This window comes from Penicillium chermesinum (genome assembly GCF_028974085.1).
Source record: "Penicillium chermesinum strain IBT 19713 chromosome Unknown utg000002l:1.0-5270490.0:1.0-5274688.0, whole genome shotgun sequence".
Lineage (NCBI taxonomy): Eukaryota > Fungi > Ascomycota > Eurotiomycetes > Eurotiales > Aspergillaceae > Penicillium > Penicillium chermesinum.
Window position 1 is genome coordinate 2,046,802 of NW_026695312.1, and position 26,935 is coordinate 2,073,736.

The window sequence follows — 26,935 nt, forward strand, 5'->3', positions numbered from 1 at the left end:
TCTAAGCGGCTGCGGGGAGCTGTGTCGATGGTGGCGAATTCTAGATAAAGTCCCAAACCTCAAAACAATGACGACGCCTGGACTTCGTGATTCGGGCCTTCCGTGGTAACAGCGCATAGGGTTTATAGCGTTATGAGTCATTAATCCGCCCCGTCAAAGCAGGGAAAACTCTGAATGGTGTAACGCTGAGGCCTATACTTGTGGTCGTTCAATGCCGATTGTGCCGTTATCTAACATGTACGCATAAGTCAACTTAGAAGGTAACTAACTAGTTAATGACTTACTGCCGAGGTGTGTCAAGAAGAGATCTCGAGTCCACGTCGTGTTACTTGATCCTTTTGAGCCCCCATCTCTTCATCAGCTGCCGCAGAATGAAACACAGAGCTTGTATAGTTGCGTATGTTAATCAATACTAAAGGCTGCGCTATCCAAATTCGGACCGGGGCAACCATGTGGTGGCTTACAGGCTAGTGAGGAAATCTTACCAGGCTAGTCTCGTGAACCAGACCACGCAAGCAATCTGGTGGACCTTGCCAATCCCAAAAGGCCGATGGCCAGGCCTAGCGGCTTTGCGTTTTGTTAGTATACTCAGGACGGAAGACCTCGGAGATAGATCAGCCTTGTCCAACAAGATCCCCTGAGACTACGCATGCAGTTGCTACTCACTAACTTGGACTCCCTTAGCTCGCGGCTTCTTTCCTTTAGCACAACACCCCCAACCCTCACCGATTGGGCCTGTGGATCGACCGCTAGAGTCCAACCCCTCCCGGAACGAGAAACGAGACCGATCTTCAACTGCACTGTACTATAACAGTGGAAATCCTACGCCGAGGACCTGCAACCCGCCTTACTCCACCACGAGCATCCCTTCCCTAAAGGGTCGACGCAAACATGGAAGACTCCCGTACCGCGGACTTCCATAAACCAGTCAAGCCCCAGTTATCCCGTCCTGCCCGACCGTCAAATTTGGGGCTTTCGAGCGGAACTAGCGCAAAATAAGTTTTTCTCTTCCCATTCTCCAAGTTCTGTAGATCCTAGTGGAGATACCAATCACTTTTCCTAACGGGGAAACTGGAAACCTCTCCTGTCTCCTTAATGTTTCTTCCGGCAGAGAAACTGCCAGAATGCAGTGCGAGCTCCGGGCACTCTTCCGCCCATCTCCACCCATCTTCCCCCCTCTTCACCCCTTTCGCCCCATTTCTCGGGATCCACGCAGCCTTAGTGCTGACGAATCATTAGCCTGTGAAAAGATCGACCGGTATATGGTCGCGTTTTTGGCGCAGCTGCATCGGCCGATCAATGGATCATGTGTCTCTGCTCCACTGTTAGGCATCTTGGCTGTTGCGAGTATGGAAGGGTTTCTTCGGGGTTCTGGAGGACCAGGGACCCATGGTTTTCCAGTTATGGTGGACTCGAATGTGCAAAAAGGGTGGGGGGGTTACGTTATGGAGCAAGGAGTAGGGGGAAGAATGGCACGGTAGACTCGGCTGCGTAAACAAAGTCTGCGGATAGTTGAATAGGCCCAGTTGATGGAGGCAAAGCCAAGATGCTAGCACCCATACTGTAAGGCTGGGGCCGAGGATTACAGTACTCCCTGGTCTGAGTCTGGTTCTTGGGGAGGCGGGAGGTTTGGATCGCAGCCATGCAAGGTATGCAGCTTAGAACTGGGCTGCATGGGTGTTGCAGGTTAGATCTGCGTCCAGGTTTTGCTGAACTTGGCTTGCTTCCGGTTGACAGTAGCTTGCAATAATATGCAATGTGCTGGGATTTGGATCTGAAATCGATCTATTTATGAAGTTTTGATCGAGGTTGTGACACCCGAGGTAAGGGGGAAAGCGAGCACAACGCTTCACGTCACAAGAGGTCCTACTACACTGCTGCATGTACGGGGATTTGATGCATCAAGCATCCTGTCGAAACACCAGTGCAGGTGCATATTCAATTCTCGGGATCCCTGGACCGATTGTCACTGATGAATGGCCTTGACAACGGCAAGCAACGTATACACCTGGGCAGTATTATCTATCTTATATGCATGAACGATTTCACTCTGATCTTGAAACAATACATCCAACGAACTAGGTGCTATTGCGTTCATGTTGCATATCCCTCACAGAATTCGCTCTTTGACCTGAGGAAACTTCAAGACTCAAGTTGGAGAGGTCCAATGCACTGGCAATCCCGCCTCGCATTCAACTTCACGAGGCTATATCATGACGTTCGAGTACGCCGACCCGCTCGGACTCGCTATGTAGTGACATCAGCCTGGACTCGAAGTCTCGAGCTAGCTTGAGATATCGAATCCAGATCATACTACCTTCGTAGTGTCGAGTGATGCAAGGCTCTGTTCTCTGTATTCGACAGGCTGATGCTATACAGTATGACCGAAGATCTTGAAGATAGCCATCGAAGCTGCTGCCTCCTCCGATCAATAGCATGAGAGTGGGATGCGCTAGTGATACCATGCAGTACTCGGGAGAACTTGAATACCCTTCAACATCCAGGACCAAATCAACAACTCTTCGACTCTAGAACCAATGTTTGAGAATCTTACGCGATTCTGCTCGGGGCGCCTTCTATGAATAATTGAACACAGGCAAGCCCATGCGAAAATCATAGAGCTCTCAATGACAGGCCTGGGAAGGATGTCAAGGATCGTGCAGGGTAGTACTGTAAACTGTTTCCAATCTGTATACTGAGCTAAGGTGAGGAAGTATTCACGGCCAACATATCCCCATCCTCATGAGCCCCCGACACATCTTGGCAAAGGAGCTCAAAGCTTTGCATAAGACCTATCAGCCCGTCATTCTTGCAAATATAGTTGACGGGGTCTCTATGAAGGTAATCGCATCTCTGCCCCAATGCAAGGCGGTTGCCACTGGAAACTGCGCTGTGGCAGAGGCTGCCGGTGTGAGCGATGATAAGCTGAGCTGCAAGGAACTGCTCTGGTCAGCCAGAGATATTGCAAGCGCCATTTAGCATCTGCGAAGAGCTGTCAAAGTGGATGCACGAGACGGCTGTGGAGCACAGCTCGCTTCAATTGCGAAAGAATTAATCGAAACCGGCGTCTTTGGAATTAACCTGGACGACGTCGACAGTGAAACAAAGAAATTACACAGCAAAGCAGAGGCTAGCAACCGAATCCAGGAGGCATTACAAGCGACAAAGGATTCTATTGTCCCGCATCTTGCGATTAATACACGCTGCGATGTCCTGCTGAACGGAGGCAAGCTTGACGGGACTATCGAGCGCGGTAAGACATATCTGCTGGGGCTACCACTGTTTTCTCTGGGCGGATCTGCACCGGGAAGAATCACCCAGGTAAGTGACAAAGCGTGTCCAAGCAGACGGTCGACTGAATGCGTCGAAGACCTCGGATGGGTTGGCAGTTGCCGCATTGTCCCATCGGTGTTTCGCGGATCAGCGTTGAGCCTGTTCTCCAGCGGAAAGCATTAGACCGGACGAAGGAAGTTGCTCCAAAGCTTCTTATTGCTCAGGAATAACCAGACAGAGTCAAAGATCGGTTTGTCAAGTCATCTTGCATGAACTAGAGTTAATATGCCCAAGTGGATGTGAACTAGATTGGATGTAATATATCGGCGTGCCGGGCGCGGTCGGCGTACAGCAGGAGCAGTCCGGTTCCATGGGTGGAGTTGGGAGGTTGCCTGTCCTTTCGCTCATCAAAAGTAGTAAGATTGCAGCTTGAAGGGTAGTCAAGCCGACCGAGGTTTGAGATGTTAGAGCTACGAGGCAGAGAATATCATTGTGACGTCAGCCCATGGTATATAGAAGCGCGCAAACCTGAAGGTGGACATGGAAAACCTACTAGTACCATTCAAACGGTCGGCGCATGAGGTCATTATAAGTGATATAGTGGTCACATTACAAGAATCCGTTTGCTACCTTTAAAAAGCCTGCGTGGTTCAGTCGCAGACGATAGCCAAGAAAGTCCGGGAATTCTGACCCAGCACAGCCAGTAGAGCTTACGACGACCTCAACTATGGCCACGAACACTGGAAAGGAGACCAAAGGGGTCCCAGGAGATCCCTTAACTACAAAAAGCCATGTGCTCGAAACCGGTGCATCCATGGTCCAAAATTTCACCCCTGTGAAGCAGATCTGCGCCCATCTGAACGCATTCCACGTCTACGCCAACGACCCGTCACGTTGCGTCGAGGCTAATCACTACTGCACACACTTGACAGAAGGTACAGCAGAGATCACAGCCGACTTAAGGCCTGGTAATGACCGAGATCTAACGAAAATTCCTGAGCAGACGTCCGGCAATGCCTCATATATGACTCGCCCCATGCCAACGCTCGTCTCATCGGCGTAGAATACATGGTATCGCCTCGCCTATTTGAAACACTCCCATCTGAAGAGCGCAAGCTGTGGCATTCCCATGAATTTGAGGTCAAGAGCGGTATGCTCGTTATGCCTGCACCAGCAGGCGTGCCCAGTGCCGTATGGGATACCGCGGAAACGTCTGAAATGAAAGATATCGCCCCATTATACGGCAAGACCTTTCACTTCTGGCAGGTTGATCGGGGAGACGTTGTACCTCTTGGGCTGCCCCAGTTGATGGGAAGTTTCACGACCCCCGAGAGCGTGAAATCAGCCCACCCTGGCGGTTTGGACGGTTTACTCCAGGATAGGAATGAGAGGTTTGGTGTGGATCATCGGCAGAAAGCGAAGAACAGGGAGGGAATTGCACCTGTTGAGAAGCATCCTGGTAAGTTGCGACACCAATGGAGATGAATCTGATCTCTATCCCCTCGTCCAGACGATGTGGCTGCAATCGCTAACGATCTCTAGATGCTGATACTGTGTCAAGAGGTGGGGAGGGGGCGCATGCTAAAGAATTGACGTCTGGTCCATACTAGTAGTGACCAGAGAGAAGCAGTATTCTGCGAAAGATATGAAGATCAAACAAATTGAATTGACATGTGTATCTCGAACGGATGTCTCCCCACGGCACCAGCTTCAAAGACCCAGTCCCATAATGAAATGGGGTCAAGAATGAAACTAATTGGGGGATGGCAGGTAGTAGACTACCGCCAGGTATGTTATTCTTGCTTCATTGTCCACACTTGCGCGTCCTGGTGTTGAATTTCGGCGACGGCAAGCTCTAGCTTATGTAGAAGCGAGGTATCCATAAGGGTCTACGTTGTAATAAGGATGAGATTGGAGAATTAGTGTTCGCTGTCCGAAAACCCAGGATCTTGATACCCTCATACATTCATGAGCGATCAACTTGGGTGGGGTCTTGGCACCGGCAACACAAACACAAACACCGGTAATTGCGACTGTTTCATCAGCGTGCTTCGTGGTTCGTTGGATGGAGCTTTAGAGAGAAAGGAAGCAGGCAAGCAGCAAAAACTGAAATTTAAGTGGGCGGTGGACCTCCGAGTCACATGACATATCAACACCCGAAATCACAGGCAGAGAAACATATCGGAGAGGAACTCAGTGGCCTGATCAAAGCATGCCCACACAGCGCCTGTGATGGAGCGAATACTCAGAAGCCTCCTGAGGATCAAACCGCAGATCAAGCCACGGACTGCGATCAAGTATGTCTGGTTTGCCAGCGGTATAGGTAGCTCTTACCTGTACTTTCGCTACAAGTTTGCAATCATCGAACTCTCCGACGGGCCCTCGATGTACCCAACCCTCAACCAGCGGGGGGACTGGCTCCTTGTATCGCGCCATTACAGGCATGGAAAAGACGTTCAGGTTGGCGATATTGTTCGTTTCCGCCACCCGACTTTCTTAGAAATGCAAGCCGCCAAGCGAGTCGTGGGAATGCCCGGAGACTTTGTCTGTAGCGACCCGCCGCTCAGCGAGGACGCGGGGATATCTACTAGTATGATCCAGGTATGTTTCGAGTGAATTTCAATCCGCTACTGGAGATTGCGCGTGATTGGTTATGGGGTTGCGATTGGCTAACGCTCTACTTTGTTGCTTCCAGGTTCCTACGGGCCACGCATACGTATGCGGCGATAATCTGCCTGGTCGAGGGATTCCAGAATGTATGGGCCAATACCCTTAGGTCTTATCAATGGGAAAGTCGTGGCACGTGTCTGGCCGCCGTGGCGGGCAAAATGGGTGCGCAATTCTTTGGAACCAGCGCAAGTGGAAGAAGAATAGCTGCACGACCATCTCTGAAAACAAGCGCGATCTAGCATCTACATGGAGTTTGGGGTTCTCAGATACGGATATAAAACGGGGCTTCGTCCTGAGGTGCATATTCATACATTCAATTGTACAATACAAATTTATACTCGCGACAAATGCTGGGATAGGAGATCTAAGATTACACGGCCCGTTTAACGGAAACTCGAAGGGTTTCTTCTCTTGTATGGAAGAGGCTCGACCCTCTTGCGGCGCAGCTCCATATCCGATCCGCTGAAACCAATTGCTTGCATGACTTCTGCCGTGGTCTCGTCCCACTGGGTACGGAACAGATGAGCTCCGATGGCCTTCAGCTGGTATCGGGACTCGAGGGTGCGAAGGAGGGTCTGCTCGCGGCTGGCCGATTGGGCCTTGACAGCTGCATAATCAAGCGCTTTAGCATCCTTCTGCTCCATGATGAAAACAGACAGACGGTGATAAGGGCTGCCCTTCTGCGCAACAGGCGGGAGCCAGGGCAGAACCACCTGAAAGTCAGTTGAAAGCTGGGAGAGGTCGATCCGAGGAGAAGTAGCTGAGAGGGGCACATTCACAGCAAGATAGTGTGTCCGGAAGTCGAAACTGTCCTTCTCCACATTAGGGACGTCAGGGTCGACGACAGCAATAGTGACTAATTTCTCTCCAGCCTCAAACATTTGCACATTAAGCTTAGGCACTTCCATGCTAGTCTTGGCCTCCACGAAGTCGCCCGGCTGGACCTGGCGCCTTCCGAAGTATAGTTTGGCGTCGACAACGGGATCACAGTGGGCAAGGACATCTGGGATAACCTTCATTTGTGTGATACGTTGGACGAGAAGCTTGCGTCGGTATTCTCGCCATTTTCTATCAGTCAGGTAGCGGTAGATCGGTTTGCTCATGTCACCTGCGACGAAACCAATATATTAGTTTTGAATGCATCCTGTGATATATATACAGGAGGAAAGGGGAAGGCCGTACCTTGGCCATCTTCAAACTTGCGCTTCACCAATGGATCATTGATGTCCGCTGAGATCTTGAGGCGCTCTAAGTGCAGCCGCATCGCAGTCACACGGGACTTCTTCGCGTTCTCTCCACCAGCCTCCTCTGGCGAGAGAGCCTCCTGATAGGCAATCTTCTGACGCATCTTCTCAATCTCCTCAAGTTTCTCGGCACGGTCTGCCTGGAGAATATTCCGGGCCTCCTGGAAGCATTGATAGGGCAGTTGTTCGAATGGGATGCCTTCGGAGGTCTGGAGTGCTGCACGGCGACGGCGGGATCCAATGGGAGAGACACCCTGTCGCATCAAGCGCCTTTCAAGCCGAGGACTTGACACTAGTGCCGGATCCGGGGCTTTATGGAATGGCTGCTGCTCGGGCTGCGCATCTCCGACTACAGCAGATGACTGGAAGCCACGTGCCTGAAGCTGAATGCCAGGCAAGGCTCGTGTGTATGAATTGCGAAGGCATTGAAGCACAGGCTTCGCTACCCGCTCGCAATGAGCCATGGTAGAGAGATGGTAGGGTGGGTGAGGGAGGGAGTGGAGTGGACGGAGGGTATTCTTGTCTTCGGGGGGGAACTTTTTCAGAGTTCTGCGCGAGGCCTTCGAGTTTTGCTGGCACCCACCGCCTCAACATCAACTTTTGCTTTCCTCCATCCCCCGACACAGCACCACTTCACATCAGCTAGCCTTAACCCTGCTGGCACATACACAATGCCTGGAAGCGATGCTCTTCGGGCGCTGCGCCTGCTTTCGCGCAGCTCATCTGGCCTTTGGTCTGGCGCCGAGGCCGTGATGGTACGGACATGCCCGCGTGATCCTTAATCTTTTTTTTTTTGGGGAAGACGGATCAGACGCAAGCATATCAATTTACACGGACTAATCCTTTCTTGCTTATAGGGACGGTGCCTCACCCGCTCAATGGCCACCGAGGCTTCAGCCAATGGCCCATCGATCTCCGAAGTCGCCAAACCACCCGCGCCATGGGATGCTCCTGTCTCCATCATGACATATGCTTTCCCTTCAATGGAGCCCGTGCGCCTGGTGCAGTACTCGCAGAAAGAACTACAGCTGCCAATTCGCAAGGATATTCTCCACCGCGCAGTCGTATACGAGGGCGATAACACCCGACAAGGATCAGCCAACGCAAAGTGGAGGGGTGACGTGCACGGTAGTCACAGGAAGCTGCTCCCACAGAAGGGCTCCGGGCGAGCTCGTGTGGGCGATAAGATGTCGCCAATACGTCGAGGCGGTGGTGTTGCACATGGGCCTCACCCCCGTGACTTTGGTACCGACCTGCCAAGGAAGATCTACGATCAAGCATGGCGCATTGCTCTCAGCTACCGATTCTCACGCGGAGAGCTGATTGTCATTGACAACAAGATTTCGCTTCCTGCTGAAGCGACACCGTATCTGATTCAAAATTACTTGCATGCGAACGGCTGGGGTACTAAGAACGGACGTTCAACCTTTATTACGAAGTCTTTTGACGAAGAATTGTTTGAGAAGGTCTCTCGCATGGACAAATATGCGACCATCCGAGATCTGAAGAAGGTGGATGTAAAGAACTTGCTGGAGACTTCGCGGTTGATTATTGAGAAACAAGCACTGGACAAAATCCTGGCAGCACACTCAAAAGACCTACGAAGCCGGCCTGCGAGCGCGTTCGAGTAAGCGCCGTGGTCCATGTATTAACTTGTCTCCAACTTTCTTTCCTGTATCCTGGCCCTGTGTATAAATAGAATTTGGACTGTCTGAACTTGTTACTGGAAATTGGTCTTGATGCGCGCCCTTTGTACTAAACATCTGGCTCTACAGCTGGGTATTAGTAAATATTAAAACAGTATCGTACATGACTAGTAGACAATAGCAATTACAGAGTCCATCTACAAGCCCTTACTAGTACTAAACATGGAGGTCCTAATAATCCATGGGTGCTAGTACGCAATCTACGGGTACTGATTTCAAGGCGGAGCGCTTGTTCTCGGACCGAAAGAAAATCCAAACCCAAAACTTCCCGAGGTCAAACGGTAAAGCTAAAGCGGAGAAAACATCTGATTATCAACCTTCCCCCCCTTCCTCCTTTCGTTTTCACCCATCGGGTCTTGTCTTCATGTTACTTCGCCCAGTCTCCCGGTTACCCTCGCCGCCGAGCTGGATCTCGCGGTTGTCGCCCCCCATGCCTCTACGCGCCAAAGTAACGAACCCTGCCTTCCAGGCAGCTGTTACGGTAAGACCTTTCCTTCCTGATTGTCGATATATCTTGCTGACATCGTCAAGATGTCGACCTCTACAGATATTCCCAAAGAACTCCCCGGCGACGAACCGAACGACGTCCTTTTCAACTCCATGTATGGTCTGCGCAGTATTGAACTGAACCGACCCAAGAAGCTTAATTCCCTGAATGGCTCTATGGTCCGAAAGATTCTCCCCCGACTGAAGGTGCGTTTTTATGAAATCTGCGAGAGACGATAGATCGAGAAGCTAAAAGCCATGGCATAATATAGGAATGGGAAAAGTCTCACCTGGCCAGCATTGTCCTCATCTCCGGCGCAGGTCCGAAAGCGCTCTGCGCAGGCGGTGATGTTGCAGCATTGGCACTGCAGAACGAGCAGGGAGAGTCTGGGTCACAAGCATCGACCGATTTCTTCGGCCTGGAATACCGCCTCGACCACTCGATCGCCACATACTCCAAGCCTGTCATCTCTTTCATGGACGGAATCACCATGGGCGGCGGCGTCGGTCTCAGCATGCACGCCCCGTTCCGAATTGCTACCGAGAAAACCGTTTTTGCCATGCCCGAAACAACTATTGGCTTCTTCCCCGACGTAGGAGGTTCGTTTCTCTTGCCACGATTGGATGGCGAGACCGGCACCTACTTGGCCCTCACCTCAGAGCGCCTGAACGGTGTACAGGCTCTGTACTCTGGCATTGCTACCCACTATCTCCACTCCAGCGTTCTGGCCAACGTGACCCAGCGACTCTCGGAGCTGGTATTCCAAGACGACCTTGACCTGCCCGGGCGACTGGATCTCGTTAACAAGACCATGGCTGAATTCTCGCTTGGCCTACCCAGTCTCCAGGAGGAGCCTATCCTCTTGGCCGGTGAGCTGCGTAATGCCATTGACCGGTGTTTCCGCTTCAACACCGTGGAGGAGATCTTCCAAGCACTGGAGGCAGAGACCGAACAGAAGGCCTGGGCACAGAAGACCTTGGAAACTCTTTCAAGTCGCTCCCCAACCTCACTCAAGGTGACTCTGCGCCAACAGCGTCTGGGCAAAAAGTGGAGCATCTCAGAGACTTTCCAGCGTGAGCACGCTATTGCTGGCAAGTTCATGCGCCACCCCGATTTCATCGAGGGTGTCAAGGCCCGTCTTATGTCAAAGCCCCCTCGCCAGGCTGAATGGCAGCCGCCTAAGCTTGAAAATGTTTCCGCAGAAGATGTGGAGAAGTTCTTCGAGATCCCCGATGGCGAAAGTCGCTTGAAGCTGCTGAGCGAGGGCGATTACACCCGTTACCCACATGAGCGCTTTGCTCTGCCCAGAGAAGTCGACATTGAGGCCTTCGTGCGTGAGCGCAGGCTTGGTCCTAAGAAGACGATCGAGGAGTTTGCGAAGAAGTGGGATCAGAAGGAGGGAGTGCGTGAGAAGGTCGCAGAGGTGCTCAACCGTCGCACAATCAGCGACAACCACGGTTGGCGATGGGTATAGAGAAGGGATTGTTCATAGCGTGTAATTTTGCTACCTTCGCTTGACAATCTTTGGCATTGTCATGTAAGATTTTTATACTGGTGGTGTTGCATTGTTTCTACCATTTATCATCAAATATTTTAAGATATCTCAAAAACATCGAGTCGTCACATAATATCATGATATCATAATATCAGGTCTGCAACTGGAGTGGATAGAGTACAGGCTCAAGTCAGGAATCAGAATCTTCGAAGGTCCCCAACAGGTTTGGTCAGCCCACCCGGATCCTCCAGGCCAGAAACTTTAAGCTTCCTCCCAACTGCAACCATCAGTCTCGTCTGTACCATCTGTTTACACCATGAGCCACTTCTGAACCTGAGGGACCCTCCTGGTGAGACGTACTAATATGGATCGAAATTCTCCGGAAACCGGTCGGAGATCGGAGAATAACATCGATGGGGATACCCCTCTACTCGCCGCGCAAGAACCCTTGACGGCTACGAGCCCTGTGCCAGATGCACGGTCTGTGTTGATTCGACTCTATACGTCACATGCACTTTCTGCATGGAATTCGCGCATGTTCGAGTTTGGCGCGGTTCTGTTCCTGGCATCCGTCTTCCCTGGAACTTTGCTCTACGCCTCCATCTATGCACTCGCGCGGGCGTTATCCGCCATTGTACTTTCGTCGTGGCTAGGTGCGAAGGTGGACCAGCTGAACCGACTTGTGGTATTACGGCATTCAATTGGTTCGTAAATCATATTTCAATTGAAGGTCCTCGAGCAACTCCCTCGGGATTGGCTGACGAACTCATAGTTTGGCAAAGAGTTCCCGTTGCGGCATCTTGCTTGTGCTTTATTGCTCTTCTCTCCAATGAAAATCAGGGCACCAGACTTGCCCTCTTTGTTGCTTCGGGACTTCTTGCTTGCCTCGAAAAACTGGCTTCTACCGCTAATACAGTAGCGGTCGAACGAGATTGGGTATGGCTCGAGCGAGACTGTGATTAGTGTCCTTGCTGACATTATGTTCTTGCTAGGCGATTGTGATATCGGACAGCATCGACGTGGATAGACAAGGTAAGACACCCATTGGGCATAACCATCATGATTCTCACATTTTGTACGGCAGAATTGAATGCATCAATGAGGCGCATCGACCTTTTCTGCAAATTGATTGGCCCTGTCTTCATTTCTCTTTTGGACAGCATCTCCTCGAGCATCGCAATCTGGACTGTACTTGGGATAAATACCACATCGGTTGTGATTGAATATGTGGCTATTGCCCAAGTTTATCGATCAGTCCCTGCGCTCAAGAGGGCTCCGAGATCCAATATTGACCAAGATGCTACAGAGGGGCATGACGGTCATGCTCGTGGCATTGTCAACCACTTGCGTCAAGCGATGGTCCCGTGGAAAGAGTATGTGACAAGTAGGGTGTTCTTACCATCCTTTGCGCTGAGCCTTCTCTACCTGACTGTCCTATCTTTTGGGGGGACCATGGTTACCTATCTTCTTCACAGTGGTTTCAACTCGCTGGAGATCAGTTGCATGCGGATTGGTTCCGTTGCAGCAGAAATCTCAGGAACATGGGCTGCCCCGTTCATCATGAATCGTATCGGACCTATTCGATCAGGGCTGTGGTTCCTGAATTGGCAATTCGGTTGTGTGGCGGGCGCCGCCGCCGGGTTTATCTTCTGGGACTCCACATCTCGATTGGCTGCTGGGATTTTGATCGTGGGTGTGGCACTGAGTCGTGTTGGGCTTTGGGGCTTCGATCTCTCCGCCCAATTCCTGGTCCAAGAGGTAAGTTATCACCTATTCCCGAGATAGCTTCATATGCATCGCGTGCTAATTTCTCTCTAGAATGTCAAGGAAGAAGCACGTGCTCGGTTCTCTGCGACAGAGATGGCATTGCAGAACTTCTTTGAGATGGCATCCTTTGCATCGACCATAGTATGGGCCCAGCCAGAGAAGTTCTACTATCCCGTGCTCATCAGTGCCGGTGCGGTTGCAGTTGCAGCCATTGGATTCGCGACGTACGTGCGCAAAGAAAGAGGCCACTTGTTGCACCGATCGAAGTGCTTGGGCGGAGATAAAATGGCATACCAACCAGTCGAGGTAGACGTAGAGAGCTCCGACTCGAGCGTTTGATTCCAGTTTATGGCCAACGATCGATTCTGTTCATACTATACGTACTCTTGTACGGAACCAGGAACACTACGTAATTTCTCCACGTGGAGTTTGGGGTGCATCTGTATGCTGGTATTCCCTGAAGGTACGCAATGCTTTCGTCTTTTGTATAGATTTTGACGAATGAACTCTAGCCTACCGTACTAGTGGCTCTGAATGTAGCAACATAGCAACAAAAGCTCGTTATCGCCCGAACGAGCTCTGTCTCAACTCGCCCGTGGAACCCACGTTATTGCGGGGAAAATCGCGCCACGCCCCATCGATATTTCGATCTCCGACACCACCCAGTAATCATGCCCCAGTCTCGTGCGACACTCTCGAGGCTCCTTGTCTCGTCATGGACGTCCCGAAACGAGCCCCTGGCCGCCTGACAGAAGCCCTGAGTTCGGTCCCCAAAGCCCGTGGAACTGGCAGGTCAGGGCCACGCCGACGGACAGGCTGCTTGACCTGCCGGGCCCGCAAAGTGCGCTGTGATGAGACGAAGCCAAGCTGTGCGAACTGTGACCGACTGCGACTGCGATGCGTCTATAAAGCCCCCATCTCCCACAGCCCGGCTGGAAGCTCTCGTCCGTCCGATTCCGCATCCACACAAGCGGCACCCCAGCCTGCTTCCTCTTCGCCTGCTGGCAGCTCCGCCTCAGCTGTGGCCGGTGATCCAGGGCAGCGCTCACCGGATGTCAATTTCTTTAGCACGGTGCTCCGCTCGGATGACCACCATCGCACGAACCCTGCTCCAGCGACAGACTCCGAGACATATCCGCCCGAGCTGGGTGGGGCGTTTGATATGCTTAAATTTATGGGAGGGATAACTGCGGACCTGGAACAGAAGCATGTGGACTTGACTAGTGGCCTTGCAAATTTCCATACCAGTGCAACGCCGCAATCGGTACCAGCTGTGGTGCCGAATACAAATGTTGAGGAAGATCAATTGGCGAGAGGAACCCGCTCGCCGTTCAGCTCAGACGCCCCGTCTTCAGTGGCTGACGGAGGATCAGCGGGTAGCACTTCAGATGCAACTACCCTGCGAAGGAGCTGGTCTGGTTCTGGCAATGGCTCGTATGAAGACCAGTTGCTTCAGTACTTCCTCGCGATTGATCCGCCGGCGGGCATATTTGCGCCGGTCACGATGGAGTGGAAGTACGTGGTGCCTACTGTCCTTGCGTATGCGCGAACCTTTAGTCCGCTTCTAAATGCTATTTACTGCTATGCAGATATTCACAAGTCTGTGGCGGAAGGGAAACGTTGGCGCTGGGCCCCGACGTACCATCAAGTATCAAGCTCTGAGATCCAGAAATATCTACTCGGAGACGTGGCTGAACCGAGATTGATCAAAATATTCGCGACTGTATTCTTCCTCATGCTTTCCGAGGTAAGCTCGTTCATCCCTCCTTCAAGTTTTCTTCGAAACCTGATTTACTCAACAAAGCCCCCAGCTCTTCTCATCCTCGGACCTCTGCGCTCTGGGCACGTCCTACCTCCGAACATCATATCTCCTCCTCCAACGATTTCATGCGCGCACTCAAGCCTGGACTGGCTTTGGTCACCTAATGGTATCATGGGTCTCCCTTCTAGACGTCAAAGCCCTCATCGCTGGTCGCGAGGGAGACACCCTCGACGACCTCGCCAACCCTCCAGCACTGAAAGAATCTGCGACTCCGCGCCCTGTTCCCGCAAAGAACAAAGACGACGAACTTGAAGGCGCCGAAGACCAATTCCAAAGCCCCAGCTACCTAATCTACGAAGCCCTCGTCGGCCCGGCCTTCCGCTTCTTTGTACAAGCGCAGCAAAACGTCCGCCGCATAGTCTCCATCGACCTGCACCACCGCAGCCGCGGCACCCTCAGCGATGAATTTGAAGTCCTCCAAATCGCCCACAAAGTCGGCGCCGATCTCGAAGCCCTCTGGCACACCCGCCCCGCCGTCATAGACATCTATGAGCACCCCGACGCCCTCACCGACACCCTCCGCGGGCCTGTCGCGCTGGAAGTCTGCCGCACTTTCCGCCAGTACATCGCCAGCTTTCTGGCGAACTTTATTTACCTGCACCGGGTCGCGTTCGCGATCTACCCGCGCACCGACCGGGTCGAGGAGGCTGTGGATAAGATCGTCGAGCTGGCGACGGCGGAGTCGGTCGAGACGGAGCAGGAGCACCTCAGGATTAGTTTTCTGTGGCCCCTGTTCATGGCGGGGCTGGAGGGCTCGAGTGAGCAGCGGCGGTGGATTCTGCAGGAGATGCAGCGGATGGCGGTGGCTCCTCGGGAGAACGAGCCTGCGTCGATTACGCGGCATCCGTCGGCGGACAAGGTGCTTTTGTTGCTCGAGGAGATGATTCGGCGGCAGGATACGTCGAGGGCGTGGGCGGATTCGAAGTTTGTGCGGAAGGAGTTGTTTGCGGACTTTTTTATCCTGATCTGATTCTACGAGTAGGGCTCTAGGCATAATGATAGGTAACGATAGATGATGGCGTTTCTTTCTTTCAATCTATATGGTTTGCGTTCCTCATGGTAGGGGTGGATGGTGGTATCTGTGCTATGGATTTTCGGGCGTTGGCGTGGTAGGAAAAGGATACGGTGAAGGGCTTTCTTAAGAAGTTGATATGAAGTTGATATGAAGCTGCTATGGCACCTGGGCATTTAATGCATCGCTTACATGATGAGAGAAATAGGGGGCAAAAGTCTGTGTGCATACCACTTCACCTACCCCGTAAAGTACTTATATATATTCATGGATACATATCCTATACCACCAATCCTTATTGGATCATACTAAAATTTAATATACTGAATAATCAGGTTTACATACAGAGTTACCTTGCTTAATATTTTGTATACTAGTCCTTATTCGCATATAACTCATCTATCCTTCTTTCTATCCTCAATATTCATGTACAACCTCGTTACGTTTGAGCACTTGTCGAAATGAGGCGCATACCTTCCTAGCCAGGTCACTTTCGTCGATACAACCCACCCTGAGTCAAAATCTAATCTTCCAAGCCGCGTCTTATTAGACTGCCACTATCGACTTGCGAAATTTTTCCACGCGAGTGGGATGGGCAAAGTAATCGATGAGACGCTTCATTTCAACCGATCGCACAAGCCTATACGCTTTCAACCAGGTCAATAGGTTTACCTTAAACTATCTACAGACCCCCAGAAGCCCGGATACACTATCCCGGCCAACGATGAACAACCTCGCAAATTCCGCTAACGGTACATTGATCGGTTTCAGATCCTCTATCGCATCGTTCTTACTAAAGGCTATATGCTAATTAAAGCAGCCAGGTGCAGAGGTGGTTGCGAATATGTGGGAAACTCTTTACAGATATTTCCCCGAGGTGCGTAAGGTTATACGGAGCTCAGCAATCGATGAGATCCAGAATGGTCTCACGCTTCAAGGTACTATGCACTATGCATTTGGACATTTCCAATGTACCTTTGAGCCAGTTGTGCGTCTATTCTCCGGCCCTAGCAACTAGAAAGAGCCATCATTCTAAACTGATTACAGATATAGGCTGGCGCTCTACATACATACAACTTTGTTGTATTTCGGCGATTTCCCATCGAAATACGACCATCCCTCCTCCAATAGGTCACTTTTGTTGATCCAACCGAGCCTGAGTGGGGATCTAAGCTCCCAAGCCGCATATTATTAGACTGCCATTATCGGCTTACAAAACTCTTCGACGCAAGTGGGATAGGTGAAGCGATTGATAAATCACTTGACTCCTTAAAAGAGCTAAAGACCGGTTCAGTCTTAGACCGTGCCACCACTGATGTAGGATCTCTGATACGATTCTCGGTCTGGGAATCTAACACAACTTAAGCTAGGAAATTCTTATTTGATCAGTTCTGTGAGAAATGTAGGATACTATCTAAAAGATATATATAATATAGCTATCTACAAGTAGGTAATAGAAGCGCCTTGTAGCCGTAGCTAGATGGAGGAATGATCATTTATTGAATAGGCTCCTAAAGGGCTATCTAATTTGGCTTTAAGGTTCGTCAACATGATTAGGTCGTGAAATTTAAGGGGAAAAGTCTGGTAGCTCCTCTTGCATATACGACTCCAGCGTCCATATCAATGGAGCTGCTCGAGCAGATCGGCATCACATTCAGTTTTAGCAACGTGCCATTGAGCAGCCCAGTATGTCGATGAACAGAATGGCCCTAAACGATATCTGTAGAGTAGCAACTACAGCCTACGAGTACGCGAGATCACGATCAAGCTGAAGATGCATCATATAGTGGAGCCGTCACGCGATTGGCTCGTCAGAACCCACATCGTATATACAAAATGAAATGTCATTTATAGATCCGCATCCTCCACTCCTCTCATGAAATCATACCTGACCGAACATTCTCACGCCACCACCTAAACATACTTGACAGTAACAGAGCTGCCAGAGACAGAGCTATCAGTGAGGACCTGGTTGTTCTGCTTGATGTCCAAGATCTGAGCACCCGCGGGCGTAACAGTGGCGCCATTGTCCACAGCCTCGGCGTCGGTGAAAGTCACAGTGCCGAAGTCAACCAGGGGGACGAGACTGCCGTTCTGCTCAAAGTCCTCGACGATCCACTCGGCGTTGACCTCACCCAAGGAGGCCTCGACCTCGCCGCTGGTGAAGGTGTGAGAGACCTTCTGGCCATTGCTGGTGTTCTCCACGGTGGCGGTGCCAGAGGACTTGGTGGTCGCCTCGACGGTAACCTTGATCACATCTCCCGACGAGATGTCAATGCCGCTGAAGTCGTAGGCGTAGTCGGGGAACCACTCGTACCAGGCGTCGTATGAGACCTCGCCGTCCTGGATGGTGAAGTCGACGCCGGTCTGCAGGATGGCATTGCCGTCGGTGTCGCCGTCGATGCCGACCCAGGCGGAGGCGGAGTAAGCCTCACTACTGCTGCCACCTGGGGGGGGCCTGGGAGTTGGGACGGTGAACACGCCGGTCACGGCTGTGTAGCCGGATCCAACGAGGACGGCACCGGCCCAGTTGGAGCTGTACTGCACGTGGGAGGTGCTGTTGAGCTGCAGGACATCATGAGTGTCTGGCTGGAAGGGAGGGTTGCTGTGCCGCTGGGTCTTAGCACCTTCGGCACGAGCAAGACGGCGAGCCTCATGGCGAGCCTGGCGTTTGGCCGTCAGGGGCGCTGCCAGGGCAGAGGCAGCGAAGAGAGCACCGCTGAGAGCAACGTTGAACTTCATTATGTAGGGTTGGATCAAAAGACAAAAGCTTTCTGTTTTATATGAAAGTGAAAAAAAAGGGCTTGGCCGGATTCAGGCTGAGAATGCTTTGCTGGATGAAGAGTACGAGGAGAAGGGAGAGACTTGGCTTTATATATAGCTGGATCGTGGGCCGTGAGGCCCTAATGTCATCTCGATCGTTCGACAAGGTTAGCTTCTCGTCAGCTTAGCTCCAGACAACGCGTAGCTTCCACTTGAATGTAACATCAAGACCGTCGGGACCCCATGGCATGGGGCTTCCAAGACCAAACAAGCACGCCAGGACGGCCAATCTTGGGCGCCACCGGAAGGATATAGAGGAATTGAGTTAGATGATATCGCGTAACGGGACACTAGCCTTGTACAGGTGGATATTAGATGCCGAGCAGGGCCAGGCTGGGATGATTCTGTGGAGTTTGACCACAGCGCTAAGATAACGCTAATCCATACATGCCCTGGTGACCGGGCGATGGTCACATTGGGCCTACAGATGGCGCCCTATGATGAGATCGAGGTGAGTACTTGCTCTCGTGCTTTTCTCATGAAAACCGATTAGAAAAAACAAAAAAAAAAAAGAAAAGAAACAAAAAAGTCACCAGGTCGTTGTGTCTCTTCAGCACAAGATCAGAAAGACCTCAGGAGTTCCGCGGAGATGACGCCAGCTGCCCTGGAAAGCTTGTCTCTCGTATCAGTTGAACAATAGTGGGGAAATCTGGCGGCGTCTCTGCAAGAACGCAGAGAGGGGTAGCGTCCAATCGAGTGCCCTTTTAGCGGCTCAGGACGACCGTGGAAGACCCGGAGGAATAGTGATTGCATCTTTTCGGGTTAGAATAAGCCATCCGTGGATGGGGAGAGACCAATCAACGAGGCTAAGTGACGAGTACCACCTCCTGAATGTGTCAATCAAGCCCTCAGCCACTAGCATTATCGGGTCTTCCCCATTCGCTGTCAATACCGAGTCCGCCCTGCAGAAATGCACCGGTCGGATGTCCGTCGGAACTTAAATTTGCGATCACTTGGGAGAATCTGCAGGGAAACAAGTCTAGAAACAGCCATGCGGGGAGTCATCCTGATGGCGTCCGGGTGCGGCTGCGTGGTCAGCCACCGGCGCCTGCAACTTCGAAGAAGAAGCCGAAGATAGTCCCATGCATTACGCCGCTCGATTCCATGTTCCAAGGTGGATTGGGATGTTGATTCAGGAACTTCAAGGGTCGAACCATGGTATCTCCAGGGAGTGGAACCGTGCTCCTACCCGGGCTCTCCGACCCAATCTGCAGCTCGAATCCGGAGGGAAGGACCGACATACATATGAGCACGCAGGGTCAAGGCAAACTGCAAATTGTGCTTGTAGCAATGGCAAAGACGGGCCTTCGTGGGTATCAACTACGGAGTACTCGCATATCGTCGCATATCCTGGCTCCTAGTAAGCTCCTCGTAGATAAACGAGTATAATCTCTCATAGGTGGAAGAAGCTCTCAGTGATCGTCGCCTTCGGTTGAAGGAATTGAGCACAGACTACTCTGTCGATCCCTGTCTCTGTAGCGGCGTAGAATAACACCACAGAACCGAGACTCTTCATGTATAACCTGGTCGCTCGTCCCATCTCTAGTTTCGCTCGTAGGTATGCTGCCTCTTCAAGTTTCGCCATTTCCTGCACAAATCGCCCAATCATCCTCAGCTCCTACCTCCCCTCTGGACGGGGGTCTTGACCAAGTAGGGCAATAGCGTTGCGGTGGATCAAGGGCTGGCGACATTTCATGGCCACCATGTACAAGAAAGGAATGAGAGGCGGATCAAGAGTGAAGGTCACGGTTACCCCGGAGGATCTTGGCGTCTGCACGGATGAGGTTATCAATCTAAAAGGGTTAACTATTCGCAAGAGCATGACACCTTTCTCTCACACGAGCTAAACCGATTGCAGTTAAGCTCTGTGGGATTTCGGCAAGTGTGGACTTGGAAGAAGCAATAGAAGTGGCGCAATCCAAGTAGTATGGCGACTACAGCGAGGGGGGGGTTGTCTTTCCCCCGGACCCCCAATCATGAATTCTGACTGCTGCAAGAAAGAAAGCCAGAGGGCTCAATGGTTTTGGAGGACTTTCAACTGCATACATCCTAGACAAGGGAGCTCTCTGAATCCCCACGAATTCTAAGCAGTGCCGGGGAGCCCAGTCAAGGATCTGGTTTCCCAGTGTCCGGCTGCTTATGTCTAGTATGCTCCTCTTGGTATGATGAGGCCACGGCCTTTTGCTCTTGCGAATAATCCGTGCAAACGACAGGCTCTCCTCAGCCAAAAGGCGTTGGATCCACATCCATCCAAGCGAATATGCCGGTCAGCTGATCTATGAGACCACCCAGCTTCTGGATGGCGGACATCCCAGGATGAATGCCCCAGCGGTCATGGAGAGAAGCTTGAGCCAGAATGTCCGATAGATTCCTCGGACCACTGCGGACTTGTGCTGCGATCTTCTTACAGCATTTCGAGACAAACAAATAAGAGACATGTGATGAGGACCAGCTGTGCTCCATCTGTACAGTCGCAGATATTATCCAGCCTCGTCCGCAGGTAGTTCATCGCTTTGACGTTCTGTCGTACAGCAAGGACATGACGAGTCTCCACTAAAGATATACCATCTACTGATGGGCTCATCTCCACGGATAATACAATGCATATCCCGCCACAGCAGCGTTTCTGATCACTGGTTCTGAGAGCGAGAACTGCAAGATGATCTGCTTCCGAAGAGAGAAGAGAAACAGCCCGGGAGCTCACAGTAGTGCGGTCATGAAAAGAAGCAATATGCTGAGGCCCAAGCCCGACATGTTCGGTGATTGCTTGATGCCGGCATTCCAACTGCTCGCATGGCCAAATCGCTGGAGGGGGAAGAAGCTCACGTTTGCGTGCTGCTTTGAAATACGAAAGCTGGGGCACTTGATACTAGCCACACACTCTGCCTGGTGGACAGCATCTTTTGCAATTAGCCGAGTTCCGTCACAATGGACCCTACGGATTCTTGATTCGGGTCAGCTATCCCATCGTCAATAGAATTGGTCTCTGCTCACCGACAGGTTCGGCAATCGGTCCTTGTCGTGGGCTTCCCTCCTGAACCATCCGATTTTTGCTTCCAATCCTCAGTATCAAGAGCCAACCTTGGACTGCGAAAAGTAACCAAATAAATTCATGATACAACCATGCCGATCCCACTCGAGAGGATCAATATACATTACAGCGGAAAATTCCTCAACCTCCTCGACCCAGACGACCGACCATCACTCTACTGTATCAAGGTAGGCCCACAATCCCCCGCAAATGTAGATGATTCGCAACGATGCAAGCCAAAGCTCCTCGCATGCGAAGGCGGGAACGTGATGAGATGCTGAAAGATGAGATCATCATAAATGGGTTGGATATTTTGACGATGGTGCAGAGTTTGAAATTGGGCTGGGATGGTTCTCTTGGGGGAGAAGCCCCAACGAATAAACGGGTCTTTATCCTGTGCCTGTCGGGGTTTTAAGCGATGAATTCGACAAGGCGCGCGGTGTATGGTCGTTGAAAGATTGAAAGACCGGATTGAATTCCTATCTGGGCATGGAGGCGTCGATAGTTCAGTTTTCCCTCTCATGAGAGACAGTGCATTGAAAGTCCTATCAACGTACTAGTAAAGAAGAGAGCCTCGGCTCCAGCAAAAAGCCACATGTTCCGAATCGCAGTTGTAGTTCACATGAAAGCAACGTCCTAAGACACGTGAAGAAAGAAGGCAAAAATCGAGGGTAGTAAAAAAGCCTTGGTAGTGGCAGCCCAGGAGAAGGGAATCATGCTGCACCGTAGCCAGTCCCATAACCACAGCCGTCGATATTAACGCCGGCCACCATCCGGATTCAACGCCTCGCTGAGAAAATCACCCCGCCTATCGCAAACTTGAAAAAAGAGAAAGAAAAATAAACAAACAAGTGAATCAAAAGATTGATTTCGTGGACGCCGCGTTCATTGGTTATCATGAGAAAAAGAAAAAGGCGGGAAAAGAGAGAAAAAAAAAGAAGTGGGTTAGACATTGATGAGGTCCTCAAAGGGATCATCTGCGGAGAAGGCGTAGGAGGATTCCGATAGCATGGAGGCACTGGAGTTCCGACGAAGTTCTTCCTCTCGCATCTCCTGCTCGAGAGCTTGCGCCACAGCCGCTGAAGCGGGCTCCAAAGAGTCATCAAACCCAAACGAAAGGGCCGAAGTCACCGGCTGCGCCCCTGTAGTCGGCGTCGGCGTCAGGGCAGTATCCTCCGGTGAAATGGAACCATCCATCAGCTCGATAGAGGAATCGGCAGCGGAAAGAGAACGGGGAGCCGGGCCATCGGTGTCAGTGATCTTCTTCACCATCTGAGCCAGGTGCAGCTTGATGGGCTCGTCGCCACACTGAGCGTGCTTGAGCACCTCGTTTTTCAGATTGAGGATTTCTGAGCGCAAGCGAGCAATCTCGCCCACAAGCTGCTCTTTCTTCTCTGACTGCTCTTTATACCGAGACTCGAGTTGTTGGGTATGTTCCTTTTTCTTTTGTCGACATTTGCTCGCCGCCAGCCGGTTCCGCTCGAGGAATTTGGCCCTCTTCGCACGTTCGAGCTGGGGCGAGTCGTCTAGATCCGGGCTCAGGCTGTCTGCGGCCATCTGGCATTCTCGTGCACGTCGTCGTCGGCTCGCCGTGTCGAGAACGAAAGAGGACGACTCGTGGAGATGTTGATCTTCGTATGGAGGAGGCGTGGGCTGACCGTTTCGGACTTGTGCGTTTTTGAGATCCCTTTCGAGCGCGGAGGTACATAGAGCGGCGGTATCGGCCTTGTCCAAGCCCCGGTGCCCATTGTAGGCGACACAGGACTTAGAGTCCACAGGTTCTCGTCTTCTGGGATCGGAAGTCCCATAAACTGTCCGGAGTATGCGCTGGCGGCAGAAAGCGACGCTTCAACAGAATTCAATCGATCTGCGATGGACAACTCGCTCGACATGTGGGGATTCAGGTTACCATTCGACATAGCAGTGGATCGTAGGAGCTATCGAGAGGAGCTGAACAGAGGAGGGTCGTGCTATGTTTCGCAATCCAAGGTCCAGCATAAAGCTTTTATCAGGCTGCCAGGTACAAAGGCACGTGTGGGGATAGTTCAGCCCACCCTCCCAATCGCGCGCACAGAGTCTTGGGCGTCAAGACAGAAGTCGGATTCCCAGGTTGGGTGCAATGGCAGGAGGAGAACCACGGTTGAATCCGGCTGGCTTGGTGCTTGAGACAGAGGACGCTCGAGTTGCGGTCGGCCGATTGGAGCCACGGTCGGACAGAACTTCCAGCGGTCCAGTAGATCCGAGCGAATACGTGGACAGGGCGAGGAGTGGAAGCCCGGATGTGTAGGACAGGGCCAGGATGGGAGGGGGAAAGCAGTGATACAGGGAAAGTTGGCAAGCGTATTTGTAGACCGCGACAAACAGCGGGGATGGAATGTGCCATGGCAGGCGAGACCGCGGCCACTTTAAGCTGCATAAGAACTGGAGCAAGAAAACCTGCAATGCCCCTCCCCATATCTACCCCAGTAACGAGGGTAGCTCTTCCTTGACATCACTGGGAAAAACACCAGCAAGTACAGCTTCTCCAAAGGCAAGCTGGACCAGCCAATCAGCGGGCGCTCTGGGCCGGGCGTTTAGGGTCGGTTTATCGAACCGGGAAGTCAAGCCAACCACTCACGTCCCTCCGATGGCCCCGTCAGCCTTCTACATCTACCAGAATCTGCCAGAATGTAACTAAAACTGGGTTTCAAGTGGACCCGCAACAAGAAGTAAAGCATACTGCGTACACTACTAGCATTCAAGACACGGCCGGAGTTCGATAGCTATAAGACCCTAGCCTAGCAATAGGATGGAAAAAAAACAAGCAAGAAATCCAACAACCCTGGATATTCATCCCCCCCAATCACCTCAACGCTCTACGCAGATCTCTCAACACAAAAGAGTCCAGACCCGAAGCAAAAGCAGGCCAAGTCTTCGTGCATCAGATCATGCCACTGGTTTTTATTCCCGTCTTCCTGGCCCTGGGTTGTACCCTGTCAACTCGCGAAGAGTCCGGCAGATTGGTCGCCAATTCGTAATCATCAGCTCCATCACCCGCTGCTCTTCCACCTCCTGTTCCACTGCACGTTGTGTGGCTCGTTCGCGATCCTGCCCGCCGATTAACAGCGGTCCAAATACCCGCGCCAGTCCATCGGGAGTCAACGTGCTCGCCACAGACCGGGCCGCAGTCCCGAGCTCTTTGGCTCGGTTCCCCTTGACGCTGACGGTCCCCCGCATCCTGCAACAAGCTTGTGAAGAGCGCAAAGACGCCGCATATCAGAGCGCATTGCGTCTCACTGGTCAGGGCCATGATGGCCAAGGCAATCAGCCGGCTTAGACCAGGGTTCGGTATGTTCTGAAGGTAGATCGAGCTCAAGATGTGGTAGAGACGGGCAGAGCCGAGGATCCCACCTGGTAGACCGGCAAGCAGCCCATTGAATACCCAACCTACACTGAGTATGGCTGTTGCATTTGACTCAGACTCGATGGCGGGCATCGAGACCACACGCGTCGTCATCGCGATTTTACGCTCATCCTTCTCTGCAAGCAGCACTTGGCGCGCGAAGTGATTGTACAGGCGGGTGGCAGCCTTGATGTCACCAGGCTCAACGAAAAGTTCGGCCGGATGGGGAGCTGCAGGAACCCGAGTCAGCGGGCTAGACTACGATATATGACCTGAAGGTCATGGAAATGACCTTGGGGAACAGCTCCGGTACTTACTAGCTTTACGCAGATGTATTATGGTCGCCACGAAGCAAGCTGGCAATTGCAACGGAGCGGGCGCGATGTCCATCGGCAACATAAGATAGGCATGCCCCCCAATGCGTGCAAGGGTCTCAACCGTCCTCCCTCGCAATGAGGTCATAGGCGGTTGACGAAGGCGTAGATTGGCAAGAGTCTTGGTTCGTCGCAGTTTCGGGGCAGGATGGCGTGTTGATTCTCCAAGGGTAACATGAGATCTCGATGTCCTTACTTGACCTGTCCGAGAACGTCGCGGGTACAATGAAAATCGTCCCCGAACGTGTTCATCCTCTTCGGCATCCGTCTTCACCTCCGCTATTCAACAGTCAGTCGTTGCAATAAAGTCATGCGAGACATTAGCCGTACATCGTGCCGCCTCAGAGTCCTCTTGAGGGATGCTAATGGGCAATTTAAGCTGACCGGACAGCTGGTTGAATGCCACAGTAGCTCTTAATGGGTCTATCCTGCTCAACCGACTGCCTCTACTTGCATGGCTGGCCATGGAAGTAGCCCTGCTCGATTTCATGGATGGCTCCGCCTGGGCGCTGTTACGAGATTTGGACGACTTTAAAGATGGCAGGTGAGTGCTCTCGGCTTGACTGATAGCCTGCGAAGTGAGTGAATGTCTCGTGCCGCGGGTGCTTTGATCTTCGCTGCCAGTGTATCTGGAGGAAGATGCAACGCCTTGATGCCGGGAATCAATATTTTTCCCATCGGAGAAAGGATCGGAACCTTCAAAGACATGTTCGACTTTTCCCTCGTAGTGCAAAATGCCAGACCAAAACCCATCGTCCGGCAGCTCGTTGAGAGACAGTGGATTCCGTTGAGAGGGACGGCGATTGACAGTTTCCGTTGTGTGATTTGACTCCTGAGATTCTACAGTTTGCGCGCTGACGTTCCTTTGCTCAAGGGCCTCACGCTCGATTGGCTGATGGTCGCCTGATGGAGGATCCCTCTTGATAGGATCAGTCGTCGGTTCGGGGCTTTGAGCAAAGGGCAGCACCTGGGGAACCCGGGATATTTGGGGAACTGCAGTGGTTAAGCTTTCAGATACTGTGCTTTGGGCCCGGGATTGACCCAAGTGTAAACGAGACATGAATTTTTTGAGCCGGCGAGAACTATGTCGAGATCGAGAACGACTCTCTCCCTCATGGCTCTGGGAGTGCACTGTTTTGGGGGATCCAATGGGTGGTGTACTGGCGACGTCCAATGAATCTGGCGAGGCTTGAACATCGGTCTGGGTAAGGACTGTAAACTCGTTGGACGCACTCTGCTCCTCCTGTGGCGCTGCGTTTTCCTCACTTGCTGCCGGGGCCTGCGAAGTGCGATCGTCTGTTACCAAAGTTGGCAGTGTGTTATGGAGATGAATGAGCGTCTTTTTTTCCTCGCTTGGCACCGTGGTCTGAGGACCGTCGGTGCTGAGAGGTCGTCCACGGCGGCGTTGAGGACAGGCTTGACAGTTCCCGGGAGGGGCAGAGGTGGTTCTGTTCTTAGGGGGTCGGAAAATAGACAGTAGCGAAGGCATATTTGCAAGCTTGCTTGGAAGGCAGATTAGAAGGTTGGTTGGTGCTAATAAGTCAAAGGTGGGAACTGATGAGCAGAGGTGTAGAAGTTTGCGAGGATGATTCTCATTGGAAGTTGTACAGTATGTTATTTTCTCTGAGAATGGGAAGGTGTATATCTATACAACACAGGAAGGAGCGACGGTGCCCTCGTCAACTGGTGGAAGAACCTCTATTCCTGCGCATCTCGGCGCCTTCTGGCGAGGGAATTAGGTGCCCATTCCGACCACACGACACCGTGGTATTACCTTTGTACTCTTGTACATTTATGAGAGGTTCAAATAGCACAGGTGCCCTTATTACAGCCTAGAGCTTCTGGGCGA

The 26,935-nt window shown here is 51.9% G+C and overlaps 12 protein-coding genes across 12 annotated transcripts; 8 read left to right on the plus strand and 4 right to left on the minus strand.

Annotated features, from left to right (window-relative positions):
* Window positions 1-2,742: 2,742 nt before the first annotated feature.
* N7468_001580 (uncharacterized protein) lies at window positions 2,743-3,430 on the plus strand (the record flags this gene model as incomplete). The annotated part of the gene is given in 3 exon segments (XM_058470877.1): window positions 2,743-2,910; window positions 2,980-3,321; window positions 3,335-3,430. 3 exon segments carry the CDS (start codon window positions 2,743-2,745, stop codon window positions 3,428-3,430), a joined length of 606 nt encoding a protein of 201 aa, XP_058334018.1.
* Window positions 3,431-4,000: 570 nt separating this feature from the next.
* N7468_001581 (OBAP family protein) lies at window positions 4,001-4,815 on the plus strand (the record flags this gene model as incomplete). The annotated part of the gene is made up of 3 exons (XM_058470878.1): window positions 4,001-4,241; window positions 4,277-4,732; window positions 4,784-4,815. 3 exons carry the CDS (start codon window positions 4,001-4,003, stop codon window positions 4,813-4,815), a joined length of 729 nt encoding a protein of 242 aa, XP_058334019.1.
* A 690-nt stretch (window positions 4,816-5,505) lies between these two features.
* On the plus strand, window positions 5,506-6,049 carry N7468_001582 (putative mitochondrial inner membrane protease subunit 1; the record flags this gene model as incomplete). Its single annotated transcript, XM_058470879.1, has 2 exons — window positions 5,506-5,874; window positions 5,969-6,049. The coding sequence occupies 2 exons, from the start codon at window positions 5,506-5,508 to the stop codon at window positions 6,047-6,049; spliced, it is 450 nt and encodes a 149-aa protein (XP_058334020.1).
* A 277-nt stretch (window positions 6,050-6,326) lies between these two features.
* N7468_001583 (mitochondrial 54S ribosomal protein mL38) lies at window positions 6,327-7,651 on the minus strand (the record flags this gene model as incomplete). The annotated part of the gene is made up of 2 exons (XM_058470880.1): window positions 6,327-7,051; window positions 7,126-7,651. 2 exons carry the CDS (start codon window positions 7,649-7,651, stop codon window positions 6,327-6,329), a joined length of 1,251 nt encoding a protein of 416 aa, XP_058334021.1.
* Window positions 7,652-7,858: 207 nt separating this feature from the next.
* On the plus strand, window positions 7,859-8,818 carry N7468_001584 (mitochondrial 54S ribosomal protein uL4m; the record flags this gene model as incomplete). The annotated part of the gene is made up of 2 exons (XM_058470881.1): window positions 7,859-7,942; window positions 8,045-8,818. The coding sequence occupies 2 exons, from the start codon at window positions 7,859-7,861 to the stop codon at window positions 8,816-8,818; spliced, it is 858 nt and encodes a 285-aa protein (XP_058334022.1).
* Window positions 8,819-9,257: 439 nt separating this feature from the next.
* N7468_001585 (mitochondrial 37S ribosomal protein mS47) lies at window positions 9,258-10,854 on the plus strand (the record flags this gene model as incomplete). Its single annotated transcript, XM_058470882.1, has 3 exons — window positions 9,258-9,374; window positions 9,425-9,586; window positions 9,652-10,854. 3 exons carry the CDS (start codon window positions 9,258-9,260, stop codon window positions 10,852-10,854), a joined length of 1,482 nt encoding a protein of 493 aa, XP_058334023.1.
* A 385-nt stretch (window positions 10,855-11,239) lies between these two features.
* N7468_001586 (putative iron-regulated transporter) lies at window positions 11,240-12,981 on the plus strand (the record flags this gene model as incomplete). The annotated part of the gene is made up of 5 exons (XM_058470883.1): window positions 11,240-11,579; window positions 11,648-11,811; window positions 11,868-11,907; window positions 11,960-12,633; window positions 12,694-12,981. 5 exons carry the CDS (start codon window positions 11,240-11,242, stop codon window positions 12,979-12,981), a joined length of 1,506 nt encoding a protein of 501 aa, XP_058334024.1.
* A 376-nt stretch (window positions 12,982-13,357) lies between these two features.
* N7468_001587 (Zn(II)2Cys6 transcription factor) lies at window positions 13,358-15,434 on the plus strand (the record flags this gene model as incomplete). The annotated part of the gene is made up of 2 exons (XM_058470884.1): window positions 13,358-14,389; window positions 14,454-15,434. The coding sequence occupies 2 exons, from the start codon at window positions 13,358-13,360 to the stop codon at window positions 15,432-15,434; spliced, it is 2,013 nt and encodes a 670-aa protein (XP_058334025.1).
* Window positions 15,435-16,026: 592 nt separating this feature from the next.
* On the plus strand, window positions 16,027-16,841 carry N7468_001588 (uncharacterized protein; the record flags this gene model as incomplete). Its single annotated transcript, XM_058470885.1, has 3 exons — window positions 16,027-16,134; window positions 16,301-16,464; window positions 16,608-16,841. The coding sequence occupies exons 1-3, from the start codon at window positions 16,068-16,070 to the stop codon at window positions 16,839-16,841; spliced, it is 465 nt and encodes a 154-aa protein (XP_058334026.1). The 5' UTR covers window positions 16,027-16,067.
* A 549-nt stretch (window positions 16,842-17,390) lies between these two features.
* N7468_001589 (A4/G1 family peptidase) lies at window positions 17,391-18,218 on the minus strand (the record flags this gene model as incomplete). The annotated part of the gene is made up of 1 exon (XM_058470886.1): window positions 17,391-18,218. One exon carries the CDS (start codon window positions 18,216-18,218, stop codon window positions 17,391-17,393), a length of 828 nt encoding a protein of 275 aa, XP_058334027.1.
* A 4,057-nt stretch (window positions 18,219-22,275) lies between these two features.
* On the minus strand, window positions 22,276-23,746 carry atfB (bZIP transcription factor atfB; the record flags this gene model as incomplete). The annotated part of the gene is made up of 2 exons (XM_058470887.1): window positions 22,276-23,094; window positions 23,363-23,746. The coding sequence occupies 2 exons, from the start codon at window positions 23,744-23,746 to the stop codon at window positions 22,276-22,278; spliced, it is 1,203 nt and encodes a 400-aa protein (XP_058334028.1).
* A 504-nt stretch (window positions 23,747-24,250) lies between these two features.
* Window positions 24,251-26,575, minus strand: N7468_001591 (uncharacterized protein; the record flags this gene model as incomplete). Its single annotated transcript, XM_058470888.1, has 3 exons — window positions 24,251-24,942; window positions 25,030-25,365; window positions 25,528-26,575. The coding sequence occupies 3 exons, from the start codon at window positions 26,573-26,575 to the stop codon at window positions 24,251-24,253; spliced, it is 2,076 nt and encodes a 691-aa protein (XP_058334029.1).
* Window positions 26,576-26,935: the final 360 nt, after the last annotated feature.